The sequence below is a fragment of the Tenrec ecaudatus genome, chromosome 5 (genome assembly GCF_050624435.1).
Source record: "Tenrec ecaudatus isolate mTenEca1 chromosome 5, mTenEca1.hap1, whole genome shotgun sequence".
Lineage (NCBI taxonomy): Eukaryota > Metazoa > Chordata > Mammalia > Afrosoricida > Tenrecidae > Tenrec > Tenrec ecaudatus.
In genome coordinates this window covers 160,874,326-160,901,907 of record NC_134534.1, presented here as the reverse complement: position 1 = coordinate 160,901,907, position 27,582 = coordinate 160,874,326, and the positions used below count along the sequence as shown (strand labels likewise).

The 27,582-nt window shown below is 37.5% G+C and overlaps 1 protein-coding gene across 2 annotated transcripts in view; it reads left to right on the top strand.

Annotated features, from left to right (window-relative positions):
- UBE3C (ubiquitin protein ligase E3C) overlaps positions 1-27,582 on the top strand; it is a 144,199-nt gene that overhangs the window by 61,911 nt on the left and 54,706 nt on the right. For both annotated transcript variants that reach the window (XM_075550177.1, XM_075550176.1), the window contains exons 11-18: positions 2,481-2,567; positions 8,947-9,104; positions 9,241-9,473; positions 17,680-17,784; positions 19,580-19,667; positions 21,063-21,160; positions 22,375-22,507; positions 26,314-26,561. In XM_075550177.1, coding sequence (XP_075406292.1) covers positions 2,481-2,567; positions 8,947-9,104; positions 9,241-9,473; positions 17,680-17,784; positions 19,580-19,667; positions 21,063-21,160; positions 22,375-22,507; positions 26,314-26,561 — 1,150 coding nt within the window. The remainder of the gene's footprint in view (positions 1-2,480; positions 2,568-8,946; positions 9,105-9,240; positions 9,474-17,679; positions 17,785-19,579; positions 19,668-21,062; positions 21,161-22,374; positions 22,508-26,313; positions 26,562-27,582) is intronic.

Here is a 27,582-nt window from a genome sequence, read left to right as displayed (position 1 = left end):
ATCCATGGTGTTGAAGAATGAAGTCCGTGCTGCCTTGAAGGCAATAGGAAGGCTCCAGAAATGGATGGAATGAAGAAAACCATTTGAACTCTGTCAACAAGCAGTGCAATCCTGGAGGTGCTCAGGCCTCTACACTAGGAAATTTGGAAGACAGCTCTGTGGCTAACCGACTGGATAAGATCTATAATTGTGCCCATTCCAAAGGAAAAGTGGCCCAACAGAATGTGGAAATTATAAAACAATGTCATTAATATCACATGCAAGTAAAATTTTGCTGAAGATAATTCAGAATTGATTTCATCAGTACACTGACAGGGGACTGCCAGAAAATCCAACAGGATTCAGAAAAGGGTGTGGCATGGGGCATATCGTGGCTGAAGTCAGTTGGGTTTGGGTTGAAAGCAAAGAATCAAGCAGAACAAAGGGATACTACATGGCTTACTATCAGGAAAAGGTGTCCGTCCTTTGTGCTTCTTCAGTCCAGATAGTCCGAGAAAGTGAACTATATGAAGAACTTGGTTTCAGGATTGGAGGGAGACTTTTTATCAACACGTAATAGCAGATGACACAGCCTTCAATGAGAATCCTTCCTGAGAAAGAGCATCTCCTACAGCCTTCAGTATAGATTTCACCTCAGCATACAACAAATTCTCATAGCTGATCGAGGAAGCAACATCCTGGTAAATGGAGAAAGACTCAAGCTGTGGAACGTAAAGTCATTTCATATGCATGATGAGCTGTACGGTGAATATGGAAAACTGAAGAAGAATTAATGACTTTGAATTATGGTCTTGACAGAGAGTGTTAAATACCCCATGGACTGCCAACAGGACGGACAGAGCCGTGTTGGAAGTGCAGCTAGAGTGCTCCTTAGGCATGGAGGCTTCATTCTGGGTATTTTCTCAGATAGAATCAGTGCTTGGGGAAGATCCCATGCTTCTAAAAGTAGAGGGTGATTGTATGATACTTACGTGTAACTCAATCAGTAAAGTAGAGGGTGAACGAAGAATAGGAAGGCCTTCAACAAGATTGATTGACACAGTGGTTGCTACAGAGGGCTCAAATATAGCAACAATTGAGGGTGCTGCAGGATCACAAGGCTGGAGGTGTTGACCTTCTGTTATACATGGGGTTGCTATGAGCAGGAACAGACTCGATGGCACCTAGCAATAACAACGCTGTTACTTCTGCAAACGTCCATGCACTTTTTCCCCTGAAGAAATCGAAAAGGTTATGAGTTAAATATTACAGCATTATGACTAGAAAGTAGAGCCTGTTACAGGAATGCAGTGCGTGACATGTTGTCGTTGGGTGTATCTAGTCAGCCTTGGCTCTGAGTGACCCCGTGCACCAAAGCACTGCCCAAGAGCATTTCCTAGGTCGTCGTCTTCACAGTTCCTCTTTGGAGTCAGTACGTGAGTTTAAACTACCAACCTATCTGTTAGCAGCTGTTAACCCAAAGAATTTGGTATCAGTCAGAATGGATTCAAAAGCAAACAACATAGGGCTAATTGGTTAGTAAACCTTTGCCCTTTACCTACAACATTCCTTTGACCTTTTAATCGTATGGATATTGTAGAGGAAGGGTTTTTAAATCATACTTTCAGATTTGATTTGTTTTTAATAGTTGGCTAACAAAAAACATATCTTTATACATTTTTAAGGAATTGTAACATAACAAGAGCCTTAAATTTTTAGAAAATTCAAGTAAATGTTATTAATGGTAATATTAAAACTCACTGCAATTGAGTTGGTGCCAACTCATTTTGCCCCTACAGGTCAGGGTAGAACTTGCCCTGTGAGTTTCTAAGACTGTAACCATTTAAGGGCAGTGGGAAACCCAGTCTTTCTCCCATTGAGCTGCTGGTGGTTTTGAACTGCAGACCTTGATCGCAGCCCAATGGGTAATCACTATGCCACCCGGTAATAGTGGCTCCCTAAGGTAATATTAGTAATACATAATATTACAGTGCACAGGGAGTGGTGAGCGGGGAGGGAGGGAAAAAAAAGAGGACCTGATGCAGAGGGCTTAAGTGGAGAGCAAATGCTTTGAGAGTGATTAGGACAAAGAATGTACGGATGTGCTTTATACAATTGATGTATGTATATGAAAGGATTGTGATAAGAGTTGTATGAGCCCCTAATGTAAAAAAATATGACAGTGCACCTTTATGTTACGATGCCCAGGGGCGAAGCTGTACTTCTATGTGTGTGAGCATGTCGCGCAGCACTCGTGTACTTTAGTTCCTTCCCTAGGAGTGGGATAGAACGACGACATTTAGGACCTTGGGCACAAGGATATTTCTCAGTGTGGTCATCTAGAAACCTGTGGTAGGAAGCCTGCTGTTATTTACAGTGTTAGAATGAATGTTTTCTAAAATGTGCACTAACTTTATCTGCAGCTTTTCATTTAAAGAAAAGAAATGTATTGAATGAATATTTGCTAACTCTGCATTCTTTTTCTCCAATATAAATTTTAGGCTTCTCTACAGTCTAGCATTTAATGCCAGGTTCCTGAGACATCTTTGGTTTCTAATATCCTCTATGACAACACGAATGATCACAGGGTATGTTTTATACAGATTTATGAAACCAATACAGTAATACAGGCATTGTTTTTTTAAAACACTTGTTGATATGGTTTTCATTTTCTTATATTAATTACCGGTATTTCAAGGCCAGAAACACTAATCTGGACATTTCTTATTTAGAAACCATTCATTCATGGTAAACGGACTCAGCCCATTACTATGTTGTTCAAGTTTCCCTCTGTCAGAGTCTAAATTCATCTGTATTTAAAATGCAAAGCTGGAGTGTGAACCATGATTATGAACTTACATAGGAGTCCTGTTATTCCATGTTGTATATGTTGTTTCAGGTCCAGGGACAACAGTCTAGGGACAACTCTACCTTCAGGTAGAGTTTTGTTTTTGTTTGTAGACACAAGACGTTGGAAGAAAGGGGCTTTTGCTTGCTCTTTCCTTTTGAGGAGAGGAGGAATATAAATATACACTCATCTGACATCTACTTCTGTTTCTGACATGACTGGAACTAAACCTTAGTTGTCGACAGTTTCAGATCTGAATTTTTCAGTGGAGAAAAAGATGGTTACATTTTATAGTTATATAATTATTGTGTAAACTTACACAAATTTTTTTAAAACTCCTGTCGTAAAAGGTGATTTGAAACTTTGTTTCTTTGTACTCATTAATTTTGTTTTTGCATTTGAGCTACTTATGAATGTGCCAACCTAGGCTTGCACGAATGGCAGGTTTGTTTAGGGAAGAAGGAGATTTATTAGGACAGGAAATTATCATTTGCCTGCAAGTGTCCGAGCTTAGCAACAGATATTGTCAGAGTTCTGCTTGGTGGTTGCTTATTTATTTTTAACATTTATCTCTTGGTAAGGAAATGGAGAGTCATGGTGTGTGAAAGAAAATGAGATGTGATTAATTAATTGTTAATAATATTTTATAAGTTGATAGTTATATATATTTTTAAAAGGAACTTTGAGAATTTTCATTTCTTTGTACTTGTTCAACTTATTAAAATAGTTTATGTTAAGTAATCCTACATTAGAACACATGAAGAATTTTTTAAGTGATATAATGTTCATTTATTCAATCAAGAAACAAATAATTATTGAATCCCTACGTTGTTCACGGTATTATTTTGGATAGTAGTAGTGGCGTTAAATAGTGCCCCCCAATTTAAAGATGACTATCTTAACATACTAAGGTAAGTCAAAAGTATTGTTGCTAGGGTTTCAGGTCAAGCACACATGGGTTTATGCCAAACAAAAGGTGTGCATAAATGTCTCTGTGCCGTGTGGTTGGCTGCAAGTAATTAGTCTTGTTATGATGCCCCCCCAAAAGGGGGGATGGGTTGGTGGGATTTTTTGGGGTGCAAAAGCATATTTTCATATCAGAGCTAATATCAAATTTTTAACAAAATTTAAGTGGACATCTTCACAAAACATTGAAATATTCCAGTAAACTTGTAGGAGCACTGCTAAACATCATTATTTAGAGAAATCACATGTTCTGTAGAAAGTCAGCCAGGCCACAGGTGAGGCAAGAGTGGGAAGACCTTGACATTGGAAGAAACTATAATGGAAGTCTAGAAACTGGTGGTAGAATTACCATTGATGTGCTGCTCGCTGCTGGAGTTGGGAATCTCACATGGTTGGGCATTTTCCGTTTTAAGCATGCTTTCAGCGTAATGCGTGCTAGATGTATTGGACAAAGATTGGCTCACTCTAAGATTGAATGTTTACATTAGTCTCTTAAGCAAGTTGGAAGCTAATGAAGATGAGTTTATGGGATAGACCCACAACCAAAAATGAGCATAGGTTTACCACTATGATCTAGAGCAGGGGTCCTCAAACTTCTTAAACGGGGCCTGTTCACTGTCCCTCAGACCCGTTGGAGGGCCAAAGTGTAGTTTTAAAAACCTGAACAAATCCTTATGCACACTGCACATATCTTATTTTGAAGTAAAAAAACAAACGGGGCAAAAATGCCTGGCAGGCTGGATAAATGTCCTCGGCGGCCCCCTGTGGCCCTCAGACCTTAGTTTGAGGACGCCTGAGCTAGAGAATAAGATCCAGTCAAAACAATGGCTTCTGTGGTGATGTGCTGGTCCAGCTAAATTCCAGGTCACTTCAGAAGGTTGTGGCAACTGTTATTTAGGACCTTCAAGGGATAATACTGGTAGATTTTCTGAAAGACACAATGCTCATGAAGGCTTATTAAGATTTATTTTTTAGAAAATGGAAACTTTCACTGGTGATTAAAAGGCTAGGAATGTTGTGATGAGGAATTCTTATCAAAACAATGTACCTAGTCTTTCTCTGAGGTTTACTAGCATTTCATTGGGAAACCTTGCCCCATCCACACTACAGCTCTATATTAGCCCATTCAGACTTTTCTTTCCAAAACTCAAGGTACATTTTTAAAAGCATGTTTCGAAAGTCCCGCAAGGATGCCAAGACCGCCATTTGGTCAGTGGAATTCTTTAGGGAAGAGTTAGAGAGATGGAAACACTGCTTTCAGAAGTATATAGACTCAGATGGAGGGTATGTCAAGAAAGAATAGCTTCTTCATATTTATTTCAATATTTTTGTTTTGTGATTTTATGAGAATGATTTTTATTTATCCTCGTACTTCTCATCACACAGGGAGGTACCCAAAAACACCTGGAAATTTTTTTCAAAGCTATGTATTTAAATTTTTTTTTACAAAACAACCATATCACCTTCAAAATACTTTCCACTACACTTAATACATATGCCAAATCTGCCCATTTTAATCTTGAAAATATTTTTCAAACTCATCAGTTTGGAACACTGACAGTACCTCCCTCATTTTTTTCTTCACTGCTTCTACATTATCAAATCATTGTCCTTTCATGCCTCTCTGCATTCTAGAAATAAAGAGGAGTTCCGTGGAGTGAGGTAAGGTATGTGGGGCAAGAGAGGCATGCTGTTTTTTGCCAAAAATTGGCACACTGAGATGGCTATGTGATCAGATGCATTGCTGTAGTGCGAAAACCAGTCCCTGTCTGCCACAAATCAGGCCTTTTTTGTCTCTCACTGTTAGGCAATCTTTTTAGAATCTCTAAATAGAAAGCTTGATTAATAGTCTGACCTGGTAGAAGGAACTCCAAATGCACTGCCAGTCGACATTTTCTTCCATTCAGAAGTTGCCTGACAACCAGAACGAGGTTTGTCATCAGTCAACATTTCACCTTTTTTGAAATGAGAAAATCACTCAAACACTTGAGTTTTTCCCATAGTGCTGTCCTTATAAGCTGTGTTCAACATTACAATAGTTTCTGTGGCATTTTTCCTGAGCAAGAAACAAAATTTCACAGCCACACACTGTTCTTGAACACAATATTCAAGAGAAACTGCTTTCACACAAAAATTCACTGTGACCAGAGAGAACCTCCCCAAGCAATGCCATTGACTGCACTAACTCAGAGTGAGTTGCTGGATGCTCGCCCAGTGGGAAACACATATTACAAAAGTTCTGCCCCACCCATCACAATTCTGGGATTTTGGGGGGTACCCTCTTTTTTTTTTTTTCAATTGAGAATATAAATGAAAATCAAATGCATTACTGTCTGGAAATGACACTGGGTTTAATTTGTAAGTACTTTTGTAGCAAGACTTAATGTCTCCAAAACTCATCAGGAGATCCTGTTACCATATATACTCGTGAATAAGCCAAGTTTTTCAGCACATTTTTAATGCAATTTTTGTTGTAAAATTAGGTGCTTAAGCTGATATTTGGGTCAGGTTATACTCGATTATATACGGTGTGTTACATTTTTCTGTTCCAGACATCTTGATTCAGTGGGTTTAGGGTAGAAGCTTTGGAATAGGTCTACTTAATATAAACAGGTGATTTTGGTTTAAATGGTTCATGGACCATATTGAGAAATACAGTCCATTCCTTGCCCCAGCCAAGGACTACAAATTAAACTATTTCCAAATAGATAGCAATTTTTGTGTGTGCGTGAGTGTGTATCAGACTTGTTGCAAGTAAGAGTTTAATTCCTATGTGAAGTTCTTAGTATTTACTTTGAAATTAGCCCATTTCCTCTTTTTGAAAATGATGAAGCATTCAGTTTTCTATTAGATACCTCTTTACCAAAGCATAACATATATGTTACTCATTTGTCATCTGCCTGCTCAGTAAGCACAGTAGTTATTTATGTAATCCTTTGGACTCCTAGGCTAATACTATTTATTGTTTATAATTAAGTAGAGGGTATTTGAGCCAAACTCTTGACTGGATGGGACTATAGGCAGATCTCTTGAACCTTTATAATAATTAAATTCTCCATCATCGAAGTGAATATAATTAATTCCTGTTTCTTACTTTACAAAAGTTTAAAGAAAACAAAAATTACTGTGGATTATTTGCCAGAATCTTTTTTAGAGAAGTGTATAAGGATTTTATGCACACCACTATATTGGTATAATATATGATTGGTATGATATTAATAATACTTTAAAGTACAAGGATTATCAAAAGCCCTGTTTCCCAAAGTGAGCAGTACCATCCCATCAGGGTTCTAGAATGACCCAAAGGGGCAGGGAGCTGCAAAAAACAAGATACCTACACTCTATCCTGGATTGTGGGCTATAGCACAAAAGTTTTTGATTGCTGGGATGGTGCTGAATAACTCCCTTCCCCCTTAACCCCCGCCCCCCAAAAAAGGGATGGTCAGCCAAATAAGTTTGGGGACCTATGAGCTACAGGAATAATAGCTGAAAGTTGGTTTATCGCTTTTTTGGATTCAGGAAACTGTTTCTCCTCGTTATAATTGGTTAATTCTACCTGTACCAGGTAATATAAATGTTCCCTAAATAGTATGTGGTCATTAATATAATCTGTTATTTTTGTAGTTCCACATTTAGTGGCAAGCGAACTAAAAGGTTCAGAAGATTATTTTTAATATCAACAAAACATATGACATTAAACTTTCCTCTGTATGTCAGCAAGATTTTTACCGAATACCACTGTGTGGGTGGCCCAGTAGCAGGCAATGTGGGGAGCAACTGAGAAAGTAGAAGAGGGTTCCTGCTCTCGTAGGACTTGGCCGTTTAAACGAAGCAACTGTTGTGCAGTTAAGGCAGTCATGGCCTTTTGTCCTTCTTATAAAGTCTTTTTCTGTCATCTTGACTTTGGCAATGAGGTAGGACTGTTGTACCTTGCTCCCATTTTGTATATCTCTACTATGCTTTTATTTTGGATGGATGGCTTTTGTGAATTAAATCAGTCACCACAGTGCTAAGTACTAAACGCTGTGACTACAAATAAGAATGAGATGTATTTGAACTTTAGGGCTACAAATCTGGGCTTCCTGTTCTCAAAGCATCTTTAATGGCACTAGCCTTACAAAAACCATCCTCAATGGATCTTAGGTCTCCGTGGGGTTCAACCAACTTCATGCAAGCACAAACGAGTGACCAAGCAGACATTCATTGATCCTGGCCACATCTCATAATACACAATCCGTGTTGCTGTGGTTACTTGTGTTTTTTCCCCCACGTATACATTTATGATTATATATAGAGAATATAGTTTTGCAGAAACATTTGTTGAAATTAGAGCCATCTCTGGAGTAAGATGAGAAGGTGAACTTGCCATACATCTATTAGCCAAAAATTGGTTTGACTGGCTATAAGAGACAACATTTGAAAAGTGCTAATAGTTATACCTCTAGCAGCTGATTGTTGAATAAGACAAGGAGCCAGATTTAACCAATAGGAAAAAGGAACAGATTCCAGGTGGGAGAAACAAATGTAATGAATCACAGTTCTGGATCAGTAGAGACTATAAAGATATATAAATACCTGCTGTACTTAAGAGGCCGGATTCCAGTGCATGTTCTCTGTTGGTAATGTGACTTAGCTAGGAAATAGGAGCAGTAATGGGAGCTAGTGTGTGCATTTGTACAATAGAAATAAGGTCCAACACGCAACAGTGGAAGCTTAGAAGGTTCTAATTTGGATTCAGTATTGAGCTATGTGGGATAGTTCCTCAATCTAAATAAATAACTTCATGAGACCAGAATGCTCTGCCTTTGTTAAATTGTTAGGTAGAAGAACCATTTTAAAGAGAGATAAAAAGATAGCTTCTCATAAAAGTAAAGGGTGGGTCTTGAGTAGTGGCGTTATTAGTCTGACATTCTTTTGAGGGGCTCCGTCTTCAGGCTTCTGCCTAAGTCTCAGTAACAGCAATGCTCTGGAAAACATAAGCTGCAGGCACTTCAGTAAATTATGGTGGGTTGGTGTGCTGTCATCTTTATTGACCTTGCATTAGCTGTGTAAATGCTGTCATCTCTGGTTGTACTTGTGTGCTTCCATGTCTTAATTAGTTCCCAAATCAAAACTAATCTCAATCCTTTTTCCTTCCCTTTCCCCAATGCAAGGTCTCTGGTGCCATTGCTTCAGGTGATATCAAGAGGTTCTCCTATGTCTTTTGAAGACTCTAGTCGAATCATCCCACTCTTTTACCTTTTTAGCTCTTTGTTTAGCCATTCATTAATTTCCATACACGATAATGAATTCTTCGGTGATCCCATCGAAGGTAAGAATTTTGAGAAATTATTTGGTTGTTAGCTTATACCAGTTTTCATATACTAGAGATTATTGTCTTAAGCTTTCAATGCGTATTTAGAAATGAAATGGAAGAACTTGATAGAAAAATGGACTATGCTTTTCAGTTGTAGGTCAAAGACAATCATCAATGATGCCTTTTACTTTAGAAGAGCTGATAATGTTATCTCGATGCCTTCGGGATGCGTGCTTAGGGATCATCAAGCTAGCTTACCCAGAAACAAAACCAGAAGTTCGAGAAGAATACGTGACAGCTTTTCAGAGCATTGGAGTGACTACTAACTCTGAAATGCAACAATGTATCCAGATGGAACAAAAGCGATGGATTCAGTTATTTAAGGTATAAAGTGTATGTATGTAGATATATCCATATAGTTTAATACATTTTTTAATGAAGTCAAATGCTCAAATTTGTTCTGACTTGATACATATTAGAAGAAAAAAGATGTTTGTATCAGGTATAATTGTAATTTAGAAAAAGTTAAATAAAACATTTTTCTTTTAGATTTCCCTCATTTAAAAAACTTATGTTAGTGTTTTTAAATGTATCCTCTGTAAAAAAATTTGTGATATTAATTAAATTTTAGCATTTTATAATTTGAATCCTTTAAAAATTTGATTAACAAAAATAGAGTAAGATTATTAAATTCAATGCAAGTTGAATATCAGTTATTTCAAAATATCTTAAATTCAGCCACAGTATTATTATTTTTGGTTTTATATTCTTTATGTCACAAAACATGACCACATGCAACTGAGCACGAGAGACTTCTTTCAGCTGAGGATGTTAGACACACACATTATCATTTTTAACACATATAATCAGAGAAGATACTAGAAGTTAGGAATTGCTGTGGCTGGAATGTTGGCAAGACACCCCGACCACAGAGACTATAACTACTGGGGGAGGGGAAAAAAAGACAAGGAAAGGGTGCTTGACTTCCCATGAAATCTCTGCAGCAAACACATCTAGTCAGCTAAAATTGCTCATTAAAGGAGTGAGAGCAGAAGAAATGCATTTTCCAAATTGAATGCTAGATTTACAGTCCGTTTAATACTGGTGACCTCTCCAACACTAATGTTCAGTTCGAGTCATCAGCTGTCCCTTCAGGTCTTTTATCACTGCTTTTGTCAAGCTATCTATTTAATTGAAAGAAGTTAATTGAATGAAAATGATCAACTAAGCTTGTATTAATATTGCTAATGGAACTTTCTTCTTGGCCATGTTTGGAGAAAGATGTCAAGCTAGACTTTAGGAAAGGACCATTAAGGCCAGCACTTAACCTGATGGGCTAATTAAGGAATGCTTATTCATTCTGCAAGTCCACGGTAGTCTCTATCCAGCCCATTCGGCCCGATTTTACAACACATTTCACTTATGAGCATGAGCATTAGTAGCCGTGAAAGTAACTGATAATGTTTTGATTGCACTGAATACAGGACTAATGCATCATTGAATTTATAATTTGTGCAGATTGGTGTAATATTGGTTTGCACAATTTATTCTAATTACCTATCCCTATATTCCTAAGTAAACTTTAAAGGTCACCTATTGATAGATATGTATCCATTCTTAAAGACTGGTAATCTTGCAACTGTTCTAAGTTAAAAAACAAGCTATGGTACCTATTTACAACTTACACTGAAACCTGTAAGGACGACTACCGGGCTGCCTTGTTCTTTACTGGGTCAGACAAGGTTTTCCCTTCAGCAGGGCAATCTGGCTGTGTGTCTGTTGCTCTTACTAATGGAGCATACATGAGTTTTCCTTCTCTGACAAGTTTCCACTTTCCGCTGGTCCGGCTTTTGTAGGTTTATAATTCTTACCTAAGTTTTTTCTGGATATGAGTGTTATGGTGGCATATGTGTTTTCCAATAAATACTTAATTAAACTCTAGTATCCTTATTAATAAAGCATTTCATTATGTAGGCTGTCGGGTTGTGTGTACACTGTCGAGTAATTTCTTTGTTCTATAGCACCTTTGAAACTTTCATAATTTCCGTATGACAGACGTTTCCAGATCCTGGAAATCTCGGAATTGAATATGTGATATAAAATATTTCCCCTTGGGGGTTGTTTTCCACAAACTGTGTGTGAATATCATATTGAATAATTTTTCTTGGGCTTCAAAGTGGCTACCAATTTATTACTCATGGGGCATTATAAGAATTAGGGTATAATTCACTTTTTTGGGTATGCGTTTGTTTTAGGTTTGAGATTGAGTTATTACAATGACTTGAGTTTAGAACAGAATTGTTTTGAAGATCCAGGTGTACATGATTCCTGTTCTTTGACACAAAACAAAAGAAAACATTTTGTACTACCTGCTATTGAGTTAATCCTAAAATTATTTTTAAATCCAGGCATAGTCTTTGAGTAGAAAAGGAATGAACTATAATTAGTTTTTCTTTCTCGAAAAAATTACGTTTAATGGCAAATAATAAGAACTCATCACCTGAGTGCTTTACTGTGTTCTAGGCAGTATTCTAAGGGTTTGACATTCATTGATTCGCTCAGTACCATAATGCTGTGCAGAAGATGCTATACTTACCACCATTTACAGCTGAGGTCCCCCAGCTTGTAGGTGGTAAAGCCATAATTGAACTCGGCTGCTACTTACTCTACATTACTTCTCTGAAAAATCATGAAAGGAAAATTTGATCAGTACTTTTTTACTTATGGCAGTAGTGCCTAATTTGAATCGAGGAATTCAATGTAAAATTAACCAAAGAACGTAGGGGGGAAAAAACAATGTTTTGCCAGTGATTTTAACAGAATCATAGATAATAAAAATTGACTGCTTCAACCACCAACAGTTTTTCTTAGTATGATGCTGGTCTAGCTCAACTAATTTGTTTGCGTGGTTCTGTTGGCTGAGCACAGAACATAGAATTGTAAATGAATCGAAACATCTTTCTCAGTGAGAGAACTGAGGCCAGTTAAAGCAGTTCATGCATTTATCAAACTTATAAGTACCGCGCGCTAACCGATTGCGCAACTGGAGCACCTGACATTTATCAAACTTGTAAGCTCCTTGTGAAATGTGATTTGCAGTTACAATTGCTTCAGCGCTGTACAGAGAAAGGAAGCCCTCTTTGGATAATCCCTTTGTGCAGCGACCGCAGTGTTCACAGGAGTTACCTGTAAGGACCACAGGAGGTGTTCCTGCCTGCCTTACATGTTTTTAGTGGAGAAAATGTAGGATGGTATTAATGAAAGATTTTTACTTTGTGGGTTATTTGTCTTTTTCATTTCAAAAAGTCTTTTAAAAGACCTTCATGATGGGATATAGTGCTAACATCCAGTCACTAACTGTTAAGGTGAATCATTGACCCTGAACGAAAGTTGGAAGAATGACGCAAGCAGCACACCGGATTCTGTTCCCATGGAGCTGAGCCATAGCCTTTTCTACCTTTCAACAGCATTGGGTTCTGTTTGTTTGGTTTTTATCTTTGCTATTAAAGCAAAATGACTAATTTTTTAGTGTTTAGAATTAATGTAGTGTTTTAAATATGCCTGTGAATGCTGTTCTTTTAAAAACTTTTAACAAATGGTCATTTTAGGACTTTGTAAATTGTATTAACTTTTTGATGAAATAATCAGTCTCAGGTTTTTCCATGAATTTCTAACTTAAAAGTACTTTATAGTAACTAAAATAACATAGTCATAGTAGCTTTTCTTTACAAGCAAGCACACACAGAGCTTAGTCCGGGAGCACTGAGTTCCTGCTCGCCTCTAGGCTTGGGAGAAATGTGCCAGCCATTCGTTCACACAGTTTCAGCATTACTGCAGAGCACGGTGGGCGACCACTAGAGCACTGCAATTTTAACTAGTTGCAGTGAGATATGGCAAGGTTAAAGACAGAAGTATTGTAGTACAAAAGATGCTAAAATCATCCAAAATGTTACATTCTTATCTTTTGTAAAGTGGTATTTTTAGAAAAAGTACATTACCAATACAAACCATAGCTTCTAAGTTTCCCCTACACCTTTTCTACCCTCAAATCACATTTTTAGGACATAATCCAGACATGTCATTCATATCAAGCAGTGTTGTATAATCGCTACCACAATCATTTTGAACACATTTTCTTCTTAGACTCCTTGATACGGGCTTCTGATAGTCCCTCCTTTGCCTGCCGCGTCCCTTATGCCCCTTATTCTAGTTATTGTCGCTATAGATTGAGTCAACCTGGATTTCATAAACTGAAAAACATAGAAAGACCTTTTTAAAATCATTTTATCGGGGTCTCAGACGACTCTTATCATAATCCATACATCCAGCTATTGTGTCAAGCACTTTTGTACGTTTGTTTCCCTCATCATTCTCAAAACATTTGCTTTCTACTTAAGCCCTTGGTATCAGCTCCTCATTTGTCCCCTCCCTCCCAGCTCCCCGCTCCCCATGAACACTCGATAATTTATAAATTATTGTTATTATGTCATATCTTACACTGTCCAACGTCTCCCTTCACCCACTTCTCCACTGTCTGTCCCCCAGGGAGGAGGTTATGTGTAGATCCTTGAAATCTGTTTCCTCTTTCTCCCCCACCTTTTCTCCACCCTCCCATAAAGACATTCTTTTATCACATATTTTACTATATCTTTTTCATTATGAAATCAAGTCAGCTTAAGTAGAAAGCAAATGTTTTGAGAATGATGAGGGAAACAAATGTACAAATGTGCTTGACATACAGCGGATTGAAGTATGCATTGTGATAAGAGTAGTATGCATCCCCAATAAAATGATTTTAAAAAAAGAAGGAAGAACGACATCAAGAAGAATGATACCTTGCTTGATATTTAGAAACATTTGCCATTCTTAACCTTAATTATGTGCGGTCTCATTCTTTGTATTGAATTTTTTGAAGATTAGCTAAGCTGCTTGATTTTATTTGCCTAAATGCTATTTAAGCTTACTAGACTTAAGATACCAATATTTTTATTTCACTTTATAATGTAATTTAGTCTCCCAGTTGCATTTCAGAATGAACTATATGTAATATCAATGATCTATTCAGAAATGTTAGCATTTTTGTCAAAAATACTGCTACAAAGCTATATAGGAACTTTTGTTAAAAATATCAAAATCCAAGGCTATTGTTTCTCAACATATCTTCCATCGAGGCCCATATATTTATGAAGGTGCTTCTGTTTCTCTAACCATTGCCCAAAGAATTCTGCAGTCTTAGATCTACACCATGTCAAAATACCAATTTTGTGTCCCAAGAGATTATCAAAGCATGTTCCTTGTAGGCATTCTTTGAATTTTAGGAGCGAAGAGCTGTTTGAAGGAGCAACGTCAGGGTTTGTCCTGTGTTTGAGATCTGATTCCCCAACACAATTCTCCTAAGACAGCCTTTGTTCCTAAGAATTAGCAGAGGTATTGTCATTGATAAGAAAAAAATTCCATGACCAGAAAAACTTTCTGGGCCTTTTCTTACCAATGCAGTTTTTAATTTTTAAGAGACTTCTTTCTAATAAGCTCTTGGGGTTCTGTACCTTTCGAGAAAATCATCAAGATTACCCCTTAGATGTCCCCAAAAGCAGTTGTCATAATCTTCTGAGCTGCCTGGAATGTAACTGACTCTGCAGATCAGATCCCCTAGAAGCTACTGTTTTGATTATGCCCCCTTTTTGAAGGTACTTAGGGTACTAAAACAAGTATTACTGAGACAACTTGTCTACAGCTCTCTGCTGATTGCAGAGGTTTGTTTAGACACATTGTGTTTGGAATAAACCCTTGCATGTAGGAACAGAGGTCCTGGTAGTAATACGTTTGACCAGTGGCTCTCAACCTTCCTAATGCGATGACCCTCTTAATACAATTCCTCATGTGGTGGTGACCCCCCAACCATAAAATTATTTACGTTGCTACTTCATAACTAATTTTGCTACTGTTTTGAATTGGGCAACCCTCGCAACCCACAGGTTGAAAAGCGCTGTTTGACTTCTGTGATTGTGTAATCCCTAAGAATATTTTCCTAATGCTTTTAGGCAGGATTTTCTTGAGCTCATCCTGTCTAATGAACTTTCAAGCATACATTAATTTTGCGAAAGCAATGCCTGGTAATTTACAGTCTTCCGCAGCTGTCAAGTGTCAAGTGTGATGTTTAAGGATTCTCTAGGTTTCTAAATGATCTCTGGTGGCACAGTGGGTTGAGCAGTGGGCTAACTACAAAGTCAGCAGTGAGAATCTAGCAGCTGCTCTGCTAAAGAAAGATGAGACTTTCTGCCGCAGTAAAGACCTACAGCCTTGGAAACCCAAAAAGGCAGTTCTCTCCTGTCCCATGGAGTCACTCTGAGTTGGAATTGCCACACTGGCCACAAGTGTTGGTTTCTAAGCAGTTATTTACTTGATCTTTATAATATTCATAGTATAAGTTTTACAACCTGGTTACAAGTGCCCCTTATTTTAAACACAATTGATAGAATGTGTGTAATAAGTGTGTACATTTCTGAGTATTTATTTACTTAGTTGGTTTTAAGGCTTTGCTTATATGAGGGGGCCTTCAAACGATTTATGGAAAGTTTCTATTATCTTTTAATTCTGGTTTTCCATGAACTTTCTGAAGTTAACGTTTAGGTTAAGTCTGAAGAAAATATAATATGACAAGATTTAAACATATCCGATAAATATGTTACTACTTTGTTTGTAACAGGAGCTCTGGTGATGTAGTGGGTTACACATTGGGCTGCTAACCACAGTGTCCGCAGTTCAAACCACCAGCCCTCCTTGGGAGATGGAGGAGACCTTCTGCTCATAAAAGATGTGCAGCCTCAGACACTCCAAGGAGCAGTTCTACTCTCTCCTAGAGCCTTCTGGGTGGCTGTGAGTGGACATCAAATCAATGGCAGTGAGTTCTGCTGTGTTATGTATAACTGTAAAAGTTGTATATGGTTAGTTGAAAGTAAAAGTAGTCATTCTAACGTTTGCTCGTTTGCGGGTTTCATTATATTTCTTAACATAGGTTCATATCAGTTATATATCAGAATCACTTGGAGAAGTTAAAAAAGACTCACTTAAATTGGGCTCCATTTCCAGATCGTTTGGATTAGCCTCACTGGCAGTAGAGTGCAAATATGGGTATTTCATCATGCTCTCAGGTGACTGATATGCAGGTAGTATTCGGACCACTAGCCTAACTGCAGAATTGGTTTTTATGACCTTTGATCTCCATCTGTAAAATTGGTTTACCCCTGACTTATCCCAAATTAAACACAGTGCTGTCGATTCTGACTCAGAGCAACCGTACAGGTCGGAGTAGATGTACTTCATCGGGTTTTCTGAGAATGTAGATCTTTACACTTTATGGGAGCAGGTGGCTTCACTTTCGTCACTGAAGTGGCAAGTGGGTTTGAGCCTCCAACCTTGTGGTTATTAGCACAGTAGATCACCTGGCCTCCTTACCCCTGGCTTGAACAACAAGCCAAGTCCACGGTTCCTTGGGGTTTCTGAAGTTAAAAGTCTTTACAGGAGCAAACCATCTCATCTTCCTCCTGCAGAGCGGCTGGTGGGTTGGAGCCACTCACCTTGTGGTCAGCAGTCCAGTGCTTAACTGTGCCAAGAGGCCTCCTACCCGTGGCTTAGATCTCCTGCCTACACCTGAAATGCTCTTCGTGTGTCATTTCTGCCACTGTCTTCTTTAGTTGGGCATATATTCGTAGTAGAATATTTGATAAAATTAATATTTAGTTCAACATGGACTATCTGTTGGTTCACTTTAAAATGCTGTTCCCCTTTTCACTACCCTTAGTGTATAAAATTTTATATCATGGTTTTCTTAATGGGTAGCTCCTGAAATTAATTTTTTCATCACTAAAGGAGCCCTGGGAGCTTAGTGGGCCACAAGGTCAGTGGTTCAAAGTCACCAGCTACTTCACAGGAGGAAGCTGAGCCTTTCTATTCCTGTAGGGATTTGCAGTTTCTAAAACCCATCTCCAGCCTTGGCAGGGCAGTAGGACAGAGGCAGTTCTACTCTGTCCGATAGGGTCACTATGAGTCCTAATTGACTTGATGACAGTGATTTTGGGTTATTTTTGGAATTATTTATAAGGTTATTGGCACTGAAAAGGAATTCAAAGGAAAGGAGAGTGTTTTGAACTATTTTGTCACAATAAATGGATCTCTTGAAAATCTCATTTCTTAAATGTTTATTTTCTTATGGTTAACAGACAGAAACACTTGTAAATTCTTGTGATAGTTTTGACTAGATCTCAGCTAAGCCAAACCAGAACCTGTGTTACCAAGTCCCATTCTGACTCAGGCATTCCCACAGGACAAGCTTTCCAAGCTTGTAAGACACCTTGTGTAAACACCTTGGCTGGTGGAGAGACTGAACTCCCGTCCTTTTGGTAAGCCCCTGAGTGTTTTAACCATTACACTGCTAGGTCTCAGCGTTCAGTAACCTCGCATCATTTCCATGCAGATATTTAGTTGGAAGAAATGTACAGTTTCACATTGAGGCATACGCCATCTGTTTCTGTGAAGTGTTGTTCTAGCTACTGAACAAGTTTGTGATACAGACCTGTCTCATCCTTTTTAGGTTATCACCAATCTAGTGAAAATGTTGAAGTCCAGAGATACCAGAAGAAATTTCTGTCCTCCAAATCACTGGCTGTCAGAACAAGAAGATATTAAAGCAGATAAGGTATTACTGAAAGATCTTTTTTACTATTTTTGTTTAATTTTTTTCAGGTTTTATCCTTCTCGGGAGAAATGCATTCTTTACAATTATTTTTAATGATTATTTATTATATAACTAGACCACTACCTTAATTTTTTTTATTAAGGGTTAAAGAGCCCATAGTAACTGTATAACAAAGACACAAAGTGTCTTTATCTTTGTTGTTCGTGTATGACTGGGTTTGTTTTGGAATTTTAGGGTTGAGGATCAAAGGATGGATGGATGTGTATAAAAAAGCTTTAAAATGGGTTTTTAAAGACTTTCAGAAGCATTAATATGCTTTCATGATAAATTTTGTCTTTAAGTGTATATTTTTTAGCTCTGCCTACTGAAAGGACTAGAAATAAATCCAGGAGTAGCGACTACCTCTAGGTCCCACAATGTGGTTTCTTAAACACACTTCCCACTGAAAAGAAGCAGTTACGTGAGAAAAATGACTCATTTTAGATCACGGGCAGGAAATGTTCAAGATGAGTTTGGCATTTTCTCTCATACAAGAAAGCAAGGAAACCAAAGGCAACTCAAGTTTTGGGAAAGAATTCAAGGGCCAATTTGAAGGGGCCTAATTCTAATTGTTAAAAGGTTAAAAATTTGAGCATCAGTTTGGGGAAAAAGCAATAGACCAAAAAAATCACCAAATAAATTTGAATCTATGAGAACACTATGACACTAAAATTTTTTTTGACGTCATTAGTTTGTTTTTTAGCAGGCAAAGGAACTACCTCATTTTTAATGCATGGTTTAAAAAAGAGGCAGCATTTATCAGACCTTTCATTTATGACATGGGCTTTAACTAAACAAAGAAGACACTGGTGTGACACCATTGTGCAGTCTGAATGACATCAGAACTCCAGGCTGGCGTGGCTGTGGACTGAGCTGCTGTTGTACGGATGGCATGTGCTGGGTCCTCGAGAGAGAGGAGCTTATACCAGACAGAATATGAATCACTGGACGACATCCTTGTTCCAGAAAGTCTTATGGGGGAAAAGTCACTTGAACCAAACGTTATGTTTAGTGACATTTTGAGACATGTTTTGATACAAGTTCGTTATCTCAATTTCTGAACCTGTCACCATTTACAGATTTGTGCTTGGAGTAGCAGTAATGTAAACAAGGGCAAGCCAATACTATGTGCCCCTTAATGATAAAACTACCTAAGAGATTTTATTGTCAAGAACATTAAATGCCCTTTATCAGACTACTGGCTCTAGTATCGAAATACAGGGCTCTGGGTCCATAATATTTATAGCACCATGAGAATGTAATTAGCAAATCCCATATCTGGGAAATTGTAAGGGACAGGGATTCTGAAATTCCAATGAAGAACAAATAAGAATATGAGGAATCTTCTAATTCATCAGAAACATAAGAGATAGCACGAGTTGTATTGCACCAACCTCATTTGGATCCTAATTCAAATAAGTTTTTTTAAAAAAACCAGATACTGTGTACTTGATCATTTTTAAGTGGAATATAATCAATAAAGTCATATGTTTTAGTGAGGTACATTTGTATACTAAATTGCACAAGAGCTTCCATTTTGCGTGTATTAGAAAAAATAAATGCAATGTGAAGTTCTAAAAAGACACTTAGCATGGGAGACAGGGCATGAAAAAGTAGCCTGTAAGAAGCAGGACTACCGTAGGTCAAAGCAAGAGACCTGTATAAGTTTAAAATGTCAGATCTGTTCAAATATGACACTTCACATGTTTGTAAGAGAGCAGGAACAAGTACTGAACTGGGATCGATAATCTCATAGGTCACCCAGCTCTATGTACCATCGTCCAGAAATGTGTGGAGGTTCCGACGGATGGGAAGAATAGGTCCATTACAGTCGACCCTGGATGGTGAGTTCTGTACTGGCTTTACTTTTTCAATTTACTCTGGTTATTGGAAGTATGCTTGATATACTTTAAACTGTTCTTTTTAACTTTCGGTACAGTTTTTTCCGCACTACCATAATCAATCATATAGAATAATATCAGTACCTCTCCCTCTCCTTTGTGTTTCTTCTTCAGAGTCCCTACCACAGCTACTGATTGGGCTTCTTGTCCTTAGTTTGGCAATTTTCAACATGTCTTTGTGAGGCCACCTTGTATATGTTGACAGAAGTTATTTCTGCATATGCTCCATATATATCCATAAATAGAGTAAAACATAAATGGAGCCAAGTATGAAAAATTCGAGAGAATGAGTTGATGCCCCTGAGGGCTTAGAACGTTGGTCTCTGGACACACCAAGGTCTAGTGGCATTGCCTAGTTCACAAAGACAATGTTCTGTAGCCTACTTTTCTGAGTAGTGACTGGAGTCCTGAAAGCTTGTGAGCAGCTGTTTATATTGAAATTCCATTTTCCACCAACATTTTGAAACTCCTAGTATATATATTCATGGGTATGGTCCTATTCTCACGCATGTTTGTGTTTCCACTTACAGATTATGGACTTTACTGTAGGGTTTGTGTATATACTGGGATTTACCTGTTGCCTTTAACTCTTGTACTCCTCTTCCAAGTTTTCCTTTGACTTGTCATCTTTTGTTCCCCCTTACTGTATATTGCCTGCCCGATCACACAGGTTAATATGTGTCCACCCTCTATTTAGTGAATAAATGAACAAAACAATGTCGTTTTTTTGAGAAAGTGATAAAGTTTTGAGATGAGACAACTTATTGATAACTTTTGGTTAAAAGGTTGTAATGATTAAATCACTCTACCATTTCTCTAAAACATAGCTTCCAAAATTTGCTTGACCTACCTTTAGGAAAAAAAATGAGTTACCCAGCACCTCCTTGGCAATTAAAAACATTTATACTCTAGCCAATAATCCAAGATATAGTGTAGATGTGTACTTCTGCAGCCCCACCTCCACCCCCCGCCTCCCCTACCCCCCTGCTCCAGGATCATTGCCACCCACTGTGGGAAACACTGCTTTAAAAGTATTCTCAAGAAATACTAGGTTCCTGGTGACACAATGGGTTAAGGACTAGTCTGCTAACTGGAAGGTCAGTGGTTTGAACCCAACAGCCACTCCATGGGACAAAATGGGACACGATGGAATGACTGATCCGATCCAGTGGTTGTAGGCCTTCAGTTGGGCCAGAGGGTAGTGGATGGGCCAGGAGGGACGGAGTCCTAGAATGAGAGTCTTTAGAACGATGGTATAAATCCTGACCTTCATAAGTGACAGGAGAAATGGAAAAGAAAATCGAGATTACCTAATTAAAGTGTAAAAATCTTTTGTAGTGGGTTTGGAGTCACCACCACTGACTGTATCTGAGGAAAGACAGCTTGCCATTCTAACAGAATTGCCTTTTGTCGTTCCTTTTGAGGAGCGTGTAAAGGTATGCGGTTTTGCTTCTTTTATGGATTATGTCATTGTTTTATGATTATTTATAATCTTAATCAGTACATCATCAACAACAAGAAATTTCTAACATTGTGCCTAGCTAATTATGTGTATTTTTGTCTCACTAAATACGTGTTTTTCTCATTAGAGTGTAACAGCTAATAATGATTTACAAAAGCTTTCGCTACCCACGTTTCATTGTACGTGTACAAACGTATAGTTGTAATTTGTGAAAAGGCCTGTTACACTATAATTTTTTAAATAATTTTTTCCAAGTAAGTCTTGCATTCTTTCGGAAAATGCAAAAAATTTTAAAGGCATGCACATGCTGCTGTATATTCAGAGTTTGAAATAATTTAACACAAACATTATCTTATTAAAAAAAAGAATTTGACAAGTATCCTAATTTCTTTTCTTGGTGATTTCTGACTAATGTATAAAACTTATCTGTTTCCAAATTTAATTAAAAAAATATTTTTCTTGTTTACTCTAAATTGCCTATTATTCAAAAAATGATATATACTTTTCGGTGGTTCCTTTCATGGGTAAGTTTTATTGCCCTCTTCCCCTTTAACTTTTCTTTTTAAAAAAATAGTTGTGTTTTAGAGCAGTTGTAGGTTCACCAAAAAACAGTGCAGGAAGTATAGTGGTCCTACATACTCTGTCCTTCTACACTTTATTTATTGGAGAAATGTTTTGTTTTTATTCTCCAAGTTTATATAGAAATTTACTAGGCTGTATTTTTGCATAGTGGATTCACAAGGCTATTTGTATAGGCTTGCGAACTGTGTTTTTAGGGGGAAACAAAAGAATGAATTGCTTTTGAAGCTATTAATGATTCTTCATTCACAGACACAAACACACATGCTCACAAACAGTATCGCATAATTCCTGAGCTCCCTCTACTGGATTTTTATCATCAGTTATTTACATTTCAACATCATAGAGGCATTCTCACTAATGTTTATATAGACTATACTCTAGCATGGAAATTTTAAAATATTTGTGTAATGAGGAAAAGAGCAATTTTATATAGAGATATTATGCATTTATTGACAAGGGAAGCAATGATTGATACTTGGACAATTCAAATTTCATCTGAGAATTTGTGGATATATAAATGCTAAAATATACTTAAAATTTTGGAGCACATTTTATTGTAAGTAGCTTAGTGCTTCTAATAATCTTACAACTTCTTTTGTTTGTTAGATCTTTCAAAGACTTATTTATGCAGATAAACAGGAGGTGCAAGGAGATGGTCCATTTCTGGATGGTATTAATGTCACAATAAGAAGAAATTATATTTATGAAGATGCTTATGACAAACTTTCACCAGAAAATGGTATATATGCTTCTCTTTTTTTATATATAAATGGCAGGGAGATTGGAGAATTATTTGGGGGAAAAAAGGTGATCATTAACAAATTAATGTCTATCATTTTGTTCTATAATGATCTTTTAAATATATTTTTAATCATTTTATTGGGGCCCCTTACAGCTCTTATACCATTCCATACAGCAATTATATCAAGCGTATTGGTACATATGTTGCCATCATCATTTCCAAAACACTTTCTATGTGAGCCTTTGGTATAAGCTCCTCTTTTTCCCCTCTTCCTCCCCCACCCTCTCACCCTTATAAATTCTTGATAAATTATATATTGTTACTTCTTATCTTACACTATCTGTTATCTCCCTTCACCCATATTTCTGTTATTCATCCCCTTGGTGGGAGGGATGGGGGGTGGCATATATCCAACCTTGTAATGGGTTCCTCTTTTCTCCCCCTACCCCACTCCCACATGGCCATTCCCCTACCCTCATGATATCGCTACTTCCACTACTGTACTTGAGGGGTTTATCTGTCCTGAATTTCGTGCTCAAGAGCTTTTATCTGTACCAATGTGTGTTCTCTGGTCTAGCCAGAGGTAGAACTGGGTCATAGTATTTGAGAGGAGGAAGCACTCAGGAATTGGAGGAATGCTGTGTAATTGGCCAGTGCTCTACTGCACCTTGGTTGAATCATCCCTTCCTTATAACCCTTCTGTGGGGGGTATTCATTTGTCTACAGCTGGGGTCTGGGTCTCCATTCCAGCCCTCCTCGTTTGCATCAATGTAGTTGTTTCTTTTGGATTTTTTAATACTTTACCTGGTTTACACCTCGTGATCACACAGGCTGGTCTGCTTCTATCATATGGGCTTATTTGCTTCCCTGCTAGATAGCTCCTTGTTTTTTTAAACATTTTTTATGTAATAAAGTATATACAACAAAACATGCCTTCATAGGCATTCTTAAAGTAGTAATATTAATGATATTCAGCATTTGTACAATTGTTATCACTCTCTCCAAATCTATACTTGTTTATTAAAATTGGAATGTAACGGGTCAAATTTGGAGATAAGCATTATCAAATAATCTAGAAATTTCAAGAGAAACCTCTTTTGTCTTACATATTTAAGACAAAAACTTTAAAAAATATCTTTCTAAAATTTCATTGATAACTATCTGTAAAAAAATTTATAGGCACTCATATACTATCTTTTAATTCCATTTTTCTGTGAACTTTTTGAAGCCCCCTTGCATAAGTATCATAAATTTGAAACCAAATTAAATTATTAATGTAGATGATGCTACTGTAATCTAAATTTCTTTGTAAAGGGATATAAATGTGCTTCCTTGACAGTACTTGTAGATAAAAGAGAATTATATTGTAACATTAATTTGGGCAGCTTTTAGAGGTCAATGACACATGTTTCATCTTATGTTAATATTTGGCATTCATGTTAAAAGTTTTAGTATAATTAATACCATACCTACGATTTTGCATTAAATCACTGTTGAATCTTTGAAAAGAGAATAAAAGTGAAAACTTAGATAGAATCAGGATAAGGTCCTTGAGAGAGTGTTTAAGGTAAAGTTTGTCAGGTGTAATTGAACCAGGGGATGAAAAACCACAATAGATGTGACTAAACATAATAAATTCACTAATAATTGGCATAGTATTGAGTACCAAGTGGGTAGAAAAGAGTGGAATTTAATGGACATTGAAATGTTAGGACTCTAATTATATTGAATAATGGAAGAGTCGAGTTACTGGTGAAATCGGGGCACAGGCATCCACTCATTCTGTACTTGGTTTGCACTGACTTCCTGTGAGCCCTGCACCCCTAATGAGAGCATACGCTCATGGGTCAACAGTTTCATGTTAATTTTACAGCTATTTCATATAGATGGTTCTTCTTAGGACTCTACCATCTTAAGTTTCCAATGAGTCCTCCCCTCTGTTGTTTTTAGATGCCGGTGAGTGGATTGTGCCGCAGGGGGACGGACCCCAGGTGGTAACCAAGTAGGCCTGGCCTCGAGTTTTCTAGGCTGGAACCTTTACAGGAACAGATCGTCAGGTCTTCCTCTCACGGAGCTGCTCAGTGGTTTCACACCACCGGGCTTCCTTAAGGAATCCTGAAGCTTTCAAAATTATCCAAAAGTATACTCATTCTTTGGTTGTTTTTCCATGAACTTTTTGAAGCCCATATACATATTTATACACACATACACATATATACATATATATAAATATTCCATATAGCACCGATTCATAAAGCAAATCCATCCTTGAGTGATCCTTACCTCTTTTCATCTTCAGAACAGTTTTATGGGGTGTAAATATTAGTCACGTTTTGGAAGTGTGTTGACCAAATGAAGCTCAGAAGCTAAGTGATTTATACCCTTACGCTTACACTCTTACACCGTCGGTTGGTTGCTGATAGACCTAAGACTTTAACCCAGGTCTTCTTGTCACTCTACAGAGTAGAACTCTACCCCAAAACATGCGAGGCAGCCGGGAGTTAGAATCCACTTGATGGCAGCTAGTCTTGTTTTTTCTAATGGAAAGGCCCCCAGATCTATATGGCTTTTCTGTGGTGTCTGACTGCCTTACTTCAAATTTTACTTGTTTTAGAACATGGTTTTGACATTAACATCTCTGTAAATAATCACATTTAATCAAAGGATTGTAAGAATTAGACAGTAATATGTGTAATGCAATCCTGTGCTCCCAAGTAAACTTTGGATCTCATTCACAGTAATAGCTTTAGTGTGACAGTACACTGAAACTAGTTCCAAATTGTACTGCAGTAAAATTTATTTTGGGGGGCATTTTATTATTTATGTTTTTGTTTATTGGTTCAGTTTTTTTCTTTCTTTGGACAGAATTAGTTAACATTTTCATGAAGAATTGATAGTAGGATAAAATCTAATATTTTGCTTAAGTATTTTTACTAATGTCCAGGTAGGAATTTCTAACGTTTTCATAGGTTTATTTATACTCACTGCCATCCAGTTGACTGTGACTCATAGCAACCCTACAGGACAGGGTGGAAATGCCTTCAAATATGTGGGATTTTACTCTCTTTTAACAGTTCTATTGGCATATAATTCACATCTCATCCAATTCAACAGTTTCAGTCACATCAGTGAGTTGTATATTCAACACCACAGTGAGTTTTAGAGCATTCTCTTCATTCTTGTGCTCATTGTTATTACCTCACCATGTTCCCTTCAACCTCCCCTGCCACACCCCCATGGGGCATAAATCCAGTTACCATTTCTGTAGATTTATCTGTACTGGATTTCATATACAGAAATACATTAAAAAACAAAACTGACAACTAAAGCCAAGTAAACAGATAAAATCTCAATTGAAAGGGAAGCAAAAGAATAAAAACGAACAAACTTAAAATAGATCATATGGGAGCGCAAATGATGGGGTGTTAAATTTTAGCCTCACTGCATCTGCCACAGTCCACTCTCCAATGCATTTTTCATGCTGGCCAAGTGATGCGATCACTGTGCTGCGGGCAGAGGGAATTCACCAGGGGCTTAATCCACCTGTAGTTCCCCTTCACGGTTTTTCTTGTAAACGAAAACAGCTCGATTCTCTCTTAAACACGCTCCCTTTCTCTCTCCCATTATATATAGATGCTGGGGAAGATCTTGGGCAGACAAAAATCCTTGTCTCCTTTTAATCACATTGATTTTATGAGTTTGCTGTGTAAAAGTGTCTAGTACATTTTCCCTCCCTAAGGCACCTTATTATACCAATTTAATTCTGTCTTCTAAAATGCTTTCTGTTGGCCCTTTTTTGACAGAGCCTGACTTGAAAAAGCGTATCCGTGTGCACTTACTCAATGCCCATGGACTGGATGAAGCTGGCATTGATGGTGGTGGGATTTTCAGAGAGTTTTTAAATGAACTACTGAAATCCGGATTTAACCCCAACCAGGGATTTTTTAAGACTACTAATGAAGGACTTCTGTATCCCAACCCAGCTGCTCAGATGCTTGTTGGCGATTCCTTTGCCAGACATTACTACTTCCTAGGCAGAATGCTTGGAAAGGTAAAGTAATCTTTATCTTTAAAGAATGTGTCTCAGACTGAAAGATGGTGACGTTTTGTTGTTTTGTGTGGCTGCTAAGGTATTTTTTGTGTGTGTCCGTAATTCAAACTATAATTGGGTGAATTCTGAATAGCATTAATTTACATCACTACATTTCATCATGGTAATTGCATACATCAAATAAAAGGTAGGAAACCTTGTAAATTCTATGGTAGCAGTTTTATAATGGTTACCTGCTAGCATAGGTTTGCATATTGTAAATACTTTAAATCTACTCACAGTTGTTTTTATTGATTATTGAGATTCTGTAAACATTTAAAGTATCGCGAGATGGAAGACTAAATCTGTATATATACTAATCTGGTTTAAATGTTAAATTTGTTGTATGTAAGTGCTATGAAAATTGGTCATTAATGAATGTTATTATGGTAATGCTGTACTAACCAGAACGTCATATTCTCCAACCATCTCTACAAATGAGAGTTAGCCTTTTTTGTGAGTGAAAGAATACAAATTTAATTTACAACCTCCTGGAAACATAATAGGTGGAAACCACTAGACAGCTGGAGTGAAACACTGATTGTTGTGTAAAGGGGAACTGCTTAGAGGATGTAGGCAGGGTTATAATAATTTAGCCATAATTTAGTTCTAAAGATTGCTTTACTACTGGTGGCATGTAGGACAGGACTGGAGGTCAGTATTCTGTTTAGGGTTTGGACAGTAGGAGTTGGGAAGAGAGGTTGATTGGAGGAGGGCCAGATAAGTCTTTGAAGAATTTCGTGGCAATTAGTTGTGGGTGGCCGGGATAGGGAAGGAGTCTAAGATTCCTCTCTGACTTCAGTGATTGTGGACCATAACTAATTCATTGTACTTTTTCTCAGAGTAGAGTATCTATGAGCTAGAAATGTAACATTTAAGAGAAATTTAAAATCCTAGCGTAACCTGAATATTAGAAAATTGGAAAAGTGTGTCTTTAATGATTTAAGTTAGTGGCAAAGAAATACGTGGAGGCAAAAGGTAG